Source organism: Chenopodium album, chromosome 12 (genome assembly GCF_948465745.1).
Source record: "Chenopodium album chromosome 12, dcCheAlbu1.1, whole genome shotgun sequence".
Taxonomy (NCBI): Eukaryota; Viridiplantae; Streptophyta; class Magnoliopsida; order Caryophyllales; family Amaranthaceae; genus Chenopodium; species Chenopodium album.
In genome coordinates, this window is record NC_137845.1 from 50,383,618 (window position 1) to 50,390,831 (window position 7,214).

The 7,214-nt window shown below is 29.2% G+C and overlaps 1 protein-coding gene across 1 annotated transcript; it reads left to right on the forward strand.

The window, feature by feature from the left end:
* The first annotated feature begins 4,437 nt into the window (after positions 1–4,437).
* LOC145570586 (zinc finger A20 and AN1 domain-containing stress-associated protein 3-like) lies at positions 4,438–5,729 on the forward strand. The gene is made up of 2 exons (XM_081629707.1): positions 4,438–4,613; positions 4,838–5,729. Exon 2 carries the CDS (start codon positions 4,917–4,919, stop codon positions 5,445–5,447), a length of 531 nt encoding a protein of 176 aa, XP_081485833.1. The 5' UTR covers positions 4,438–4,613; positions 4,838–4,916; the 3' UTR covers positions 5,448–5,729.
* Positions 5,730–7,214: the final 1,485 nt, after the last annotated feature.

Consider the following 7,214-nt stretch of genomic DNA (forward strand, 5'->3'; position numbering starts at 1 on the left):
CTTTGTATGAACCCTAGCTATACTAGAGGAAAACTCACTTTTAGTGAGAGGGCTCTCGTTTTTAGAGTGAGAAAATTCTTGTTAAGTTGATTCCTAATCTATTTTACGTCTTTCTTCTTGTTTAGAATCATAACACAATTCACAATATGAAACAATCTTCTAAATTATCCTTAATATATACTACTTCCGTTACATATTATGTGCAACATTTACCAGAATGTTATTATTGAGACTTTTCAAATTAAAATTTATTGTTTCAATTTTATACTTTCTTCTTAAAAAATTAAAATTTTAAAATTATTATCTTACACTACATTTTTAGCATAAAGATAGAGTACATAAAGTCTATAAAAAAAATAAAAAAAAAAAAAAAAAAAAAAAAAAAAAAAAAAAAAAAATACTTCGTATAATAGAGAGGAACACTAAATATGACGTTGGCACGCGCTCAATTAAACCGTGTGTATATAGTGCTAGTAGCCTAGTACATAATCAGGCTCAACCCTTAAGTGTTGTGTCCTGAATTGCACAGGGCCCATAAACTAATTAGCCTCAAGTCTTAAAATAAATTTAATGAAACAATATATTGCATTACCAATTTACCATTCCAATATGTAGGTAGGTTCAATGGTGCTTTGCATAGCAAACAAAACATAGGTGATATGACTGAAGCCCCTACTTCTAAACTCGATTCTTGCACCTTTGTTTTTATAAACTAATCAAGTATAAAAACTAATGATTTTTTCAATTTTTTATTTTAATATATACTTTGTATAATATTACTTCTGAAAAATTTAATGTAGTCTTATGACTTTTGACTACTACAATTTTTTAAAATGGACAGTTGAGATAATTTGTTTTTTATTTTAATTTTAATAGTAATTTTAATTAAAAAAAATATTTTTTTTAATTATTTTATATATTTTTTTATTTGTAGTATTTTGAAAATATTAAAACATAATTTCAGAAAGATAAAAATATATTCAAAATATTTTTTAAAATATTTTTGATTAAAATTACTAATTAAAAAATGATTAAATAAAACAAATAATCTCAGTCGTCCATTTTAAAAAATTGTGTTAGTCAAAAGTCATAACACTACACTAGAATCATCTATATTACTTCTATATGTTTTTTTTTCTGAATTGATAAAATTACTCCTATATTGATATTTTCCTATTATTTTTCCTTTTCACAAAATTCATTAATGCAGTTTCTTTAATTATTTATTTACTTTTTATAGTATTATATTTAAAAAAGAGTAAGCAAAGATATCTAAATGTCTAGCATAATGATATTTCTACGCTTTGCGTTGATTGAAGAGAGGATCAAATTTTATCTTGATTGCACAAGACCTCGAAAATAATTAGGACGGCTCTACTAGTAATGGATTTAATCTTATTCCAATTGAAGTCTATGTATCATGTGGCACACTCTTTGTTAGTTTCTCATTTGATGTCATCATATAAGATTCGAACATGTAACCTCTTATTTATTTTTATTTTTTTTCTTTTTTGAGGAAATGTAACCTCTTACCTTAACACTATGCATTACCACCAAATATGTCATACTTTATATTCTTTTTTTTTAAAAAAAAAAACAAAATTTTTAATATGTGATGACTAGTGAATGAAATTTTGAATAACAAATTTAATGACGAGAAGATGATAGAGTCATAAATTGAATGTACACTAATGGCTAATTTCACATAAAGACCCGGATCATTGTCCAGACCAAATAAGAGTACTAGTTAATCTTTAATTTGTGTGTCAATTTAAGGAATCCAATAATCGTAATTGCATCACAATAATTGAGCAACAAATTCGACAAGAGTCAATTCTATTAATGTGGGACATTCAGCTTAATTGGCAATTTGATTATCATAATCAGAATAAAATGAGCTGGCAAAAAAGGAAAAAAAGATTCTAGATTATGTTGATGTTTTGTTGTGATTTTGGAAAATAATTTATAAAAAACCATAAAATTTATAAAAAATTGGAAAATAATTATCAAACATACTCGTGATTTCGTGAACAGTATGGATTGCCCTAAAAGTAATCTATCAATCAGTGTAGAAAAATTATACTTGAAGTCTGAAGAACGAAGATAATTAACGTGAATGTAAAGTGGTTAAAATGTTGACCAAATTACATTAATATGGCAACATGCTGCATGCAATGTTACAGCTTAATCAATATCAACAAGACAACAATAAACCACTTGCTACCAAAAAAAAAAAAAAAAAAAAAAGCACTTGATCTTATTCACCGCATAAAGGCATAGAACCAGAGTAGAAATAAAAATTTGATGAGAAAAAACAAACTATTACGGGAATTATTACGGGTGTGTTTTATTCACCCGATTTTAGCTGTTATTAGAACTTATGTTTTTTTATGTAAATTTATTTAACCTCATTTACCTAATTAAAAGTGAATGTTTTTATAGTGGTCGTTTGAAATATGACTAACATAGTACGTATTTTAATGATAACCTAAAACAATATGATTATTTCATCTTTTTACATTATAATATGACCACAATTAGTCTTTTAATATCTATAATGCAAATAAAATTATTTGAAAATTTTAATCTAACGTACAAAAATTATTGTTTGAGAAATCTTCAATTAACTATTACTAAAACAGAGTATGTTGGTATCACCACTGCATGGCCACATGTCACTCTCTTAATAAAATTTTTCCGCCTGAATGCAATGATGATGTCATCTTTTATTTTTATTTTTTTTTTGGAGGAGCTATCATATTTAATATATTTGAAATTAAACATATTAGAAGCTTCTACATTACAACTATCAATTTATCATAGAAAATTGAAACAATTTTTAATAGCTAACTAATAAATAACCTCTTATATTAAACTATGTATTAGATGGCGTTAAACAGGTACGATACTATATCATAATTTGATGAAAATAAAAAATTTTAAAATTACGAATATTTTTTGTATGTAATACTTAGAGCCTGTTCACATTTATTGAAGTGAGCTGAACTGAACTGAACTGATTGGAGCTGAACTGAACTGAATAGAGCTGAAATGAATATTTTATAATAGAAGGAAATTAGGAGCTGAAATGAACTGAACTGAACTGATTGAAACTAAACTGAACTAAACTGTACTGAAATTAAGATAAAGTGAACAGGCCCTAAATTAAGCTGAAGTGAATAGACCCTTATTTATATTCATATATAATAGCCATTTTTTTAACATGTACAAATTACAAATAATTTTCATATAAACCGTGCATCGTACATGTTCTTACCTAGTTATAAAATAAAAATAAAAAATTATATAAATGAAACTAAAAATTGGATACATAAAAAATATTAATAATATTATTTTATGCCAAAAATTAAGAAACATACTTTATAATTTGAGAAAAATATATCAACCATAAACTGAATAATCATTAAGGGCATGTTCTGATTTACTAAAATTGAGCTAAACTGAACTGAACTGAACTGATTAGAGCTGAAATGAGCTGAACTAAACTGAATAGAGGTGAAATAAATTGTTTATGAGAGAAGGAAATTATGAACAAACTGAACTGAAATTAAGATGAAGAGAACAAGCCCTAAGACATCATGGTAGTTATATTTCAAACGACTACTATAAAATTTTCACATTAAAACTTATTTTAAGGATAAAAAAGTGAACTGAATAGGCCATATGATCTTTGAATTCAACAAATTCTAACTCAATTTTAGACCTATGTACAACCGTAAGATAATATATATATAGGCATGGTTGCATGAATGTCCGTGTTGTGTTTGACTAAGTTCAAAGCACACTTGATCCGATTATATATATATATATATATATATATATATATATATATATATATAGTATATCATATTTTTTTCAATACGGATTTCATAGATTTTTTTAAACCCGATTTATAGATACTTAAGCGTACGAGTATACAGAAGCAAAAAAAAAAAACAAAAAACCAAAAAAAAAAAAAAAAAAAAAAAAGACGAAAACAAAAAAATAAAATGGAAAAATAAAAATGAACTCATGATGATCTCTTAATAACAACATCTCACCACCTAACCCCAAAAAAGTTGATGTACATTCTTAACCCACTTATCATCCGCCACATCTAACCATATAAAGCAAACCGCGTGTCTTTCAATATATTAAAAACTAAATTATTAAAAAAAAAATCCCTTTAACAAAAAAAATAAATAAATAAAGGATCTTTCTTGATTAATTACAAATATCCCCTCCAATGAATTCCCATCATTTCCCGTGTCTCCCTCCCATTTGCCTATTTTCTACCCTTTTCCACCCTGTCTCTCTACTTTTCTTTTTTAATTTTTTTCTCCCCTTTATTTATTCATTTATTTCTTTTTTTTTTTTTTGAATATTCAAAAAAAAAAAAAATCAACTTTGGTGATCAATTGTCTGTTTTTCGCCGTTGTTTCCTCCATTTTCTCTCTCCTCCTAATATTTGTCTATAATTATTTATTTATGCCATTCTTCATTTCTTTTTCTCTCCTTATTAATCCCTTTTCTCTCTCTGACACACCCATCCCATTCTTCTAGTTTGTTGCAGATTTCATTCATATTTTCTTCATTTTCTTTTCCTTTTTCAGGTATTATTCCATCTCTTCCTGAATTTAATATAGTCTCCTCTTCTTTTAATTTCATTTCATGTTATTATTGATTTGAAGTTATGCATCGATTGATCTTATTAATGTTTATATAAGAGGGGGTATTTAATATTTATGTTTATGTCTTATGTTCTTATTACGTGTGGTCTTAACTCTTAAGGGCTTTATATAACTTTTTTCCGTGTTTTTTTTATTGGGTTTTGTAGATCTATTGGTGAAAACAAACTTTCTGTGACAAAAAGAGGAGAGAGAAAGTTGTGTAATTGATATTTACGGTTAAAAAAAATGGCAGAAGAACATGGATTTCAAGCATCAGAAGGGCTCAGATTATGTGCAAATAACTGCGGGTTTTTTGGAAGCTCAGCAACTTTAAATTTATGTTCCAAATGTTTTAGGGATGTACATATGAAAGAAGAACAAGATGCGCTTGCTAAAGCCGCTTTAGATAGCACCAACCCCGTCCTTCCGGGGTTGGTGCATAGCCCGGGCTCATCCACCCAGTCGGCCAGTTTTAAACTGGCTGGCCCGGCTGCGGTGGATTGGACATCGGCGGTTGAGACTCCTTCAACTATCATCTCAACCGCCGATGTCCAAGCTGCGCCCATTGCTATCCCGTCAACCCAACCTAACCGGTGCTTAACGTGTCGTAAACGGGTTGGGTTGACCGGGTTTAAGTGTAGGTGCGGGTTGATGTTCTGTGGGTCCCATCGGTATCCCGAACAACATGGGTGCACGTTTGATTACAAGACCATGGGCAAAGATGCAATTGCAAAGGCTAACCCGTTGATCAAGGCAGAGAAATTGGAAAAAATTTGAAGAATTATAGGATGACTAAATTTGGAAAACCCTCAAATTATGAATTTCAATGAATTTTTTCTTGAGTGTATTTGTGGGATATGAGATCGATTGTCATAGTTGATTAAAGATGGGTGGGAAAAAAATATGGAAAATTTGGGAATGTAATTTTTTTCCTTCCCTTATTAGGCACATAATATTGAGGTGGATTAAAAATGTTTAGTATATACTCTATTATCTTCTCATTTCTAATATGTTGCCTTTTATATTTCTTTACCATTTTAATTCTTACAATCATTTTTATGTTTTGATGTGTCTTTTTGTTTTTGCTTAATGGAATAATGGGTATTGAACAAGGAAAATTATAACTCATTATTAGCATAAGCGTGTTGACTTTTTAACAGATGTTTCCTAATGTAATGAATTGTTCTAACAAAAAATAAAAATAAAAAAATAAATTTAAAAAAAAAAAAACACAACAAGACATGAATTGCGTAAGTACATACGTAAGCTTTAACTTGATTAAGATTATTAGATGAGAATGAGATGACGAGGAAAATGTCCAAAATTCCCACATTCATTGTTTAAGGCTTTAAAGTTATGGTGCATGAACTTGCGTACTTGCCCCTTTGATTAGCTGTCAAATATGCGTAAGCAACCAAGTTGGATAATGATTCTTTAAATTGATAAGGAGTAATTTTATAATGTTTCTTTCATAAATAAAATAATGACAAAATACGGAGTACAAATTATATACTCGTACTTTAAAAATATATCACATTAAAATATCTCTTTTGTATTTTATACGTATTGAAAACTTTGTATGTTGAGCTTGCATGTTAACGTTAGCTTAATTAGTTTAATCATATATCAACAATGTAAATATAGTTGAATCCAAATTTTAATTGAAGCTAATAACTAGACCTCTTGCTTGGGAAAGAAGACAATGATTTAGTGTACGATATATGCTATTTTTTGTTTCAAAACATCCATGATAGAACTTGTTGTACCATACACGATACAACCTCACACATTTTTAATTTCTTAAGTGCACTTATTAAAGAGAAAATAAGGAAAAAAAAATGTGTTTAATTGTCCCATACAACCATAGTGGAATAAAATTAGTCTCTTTCACCCTCCTAGAGTCCTAGGCTCCTTACGTACTCATACTCGGTAGTTGACCACTAGCCTCCTAGGAAAATCCTTTTCAATGCCTAATGTTGGAAATAAGGATGTTGCAACTATGAAAATAATGGAGAAATTAGGGCAAAAATACAATACATGATTGAAGATCTCGTATAAGTTTTGACACGTTTTATGGTTGTCCTAGAAGCATATTTCTCCCTGCTGGTACAAGACTCTCAGTGACGATTGCTCCCCAAAGGTATCACAACTACCTTTCAACTTTGTACCTCGATTGGAAGGCTAAATTACTTCAAGAACTGCTCAAATCTTTATAGGAATAACTTTGTGTTTAGGGTTTCACTATACTATATGTTTTTCGGATACACAAAAAAATAATAGCCTCGAAGGTATTTATAGTTATGAGGGAAAAAGAAAACAAGTCGTATAAACCGACTCGCAATCCCTGCCAAAACCCGCGCTCGCAGCCCAAACCTGTGGGTTTCTTGGCCACCAAGGGTCAAAGCTACTGCCTACCCGCAGGGAACTAAGATCACAACAATAATGTGGTGACGAGGGCTTGATTCCTTCTTAGGCTCAAACTTAAGCAATTGAGCACCATTTGCATTACACAACTCCAACGCCTAAGAGTTTCTTTACTCTCCT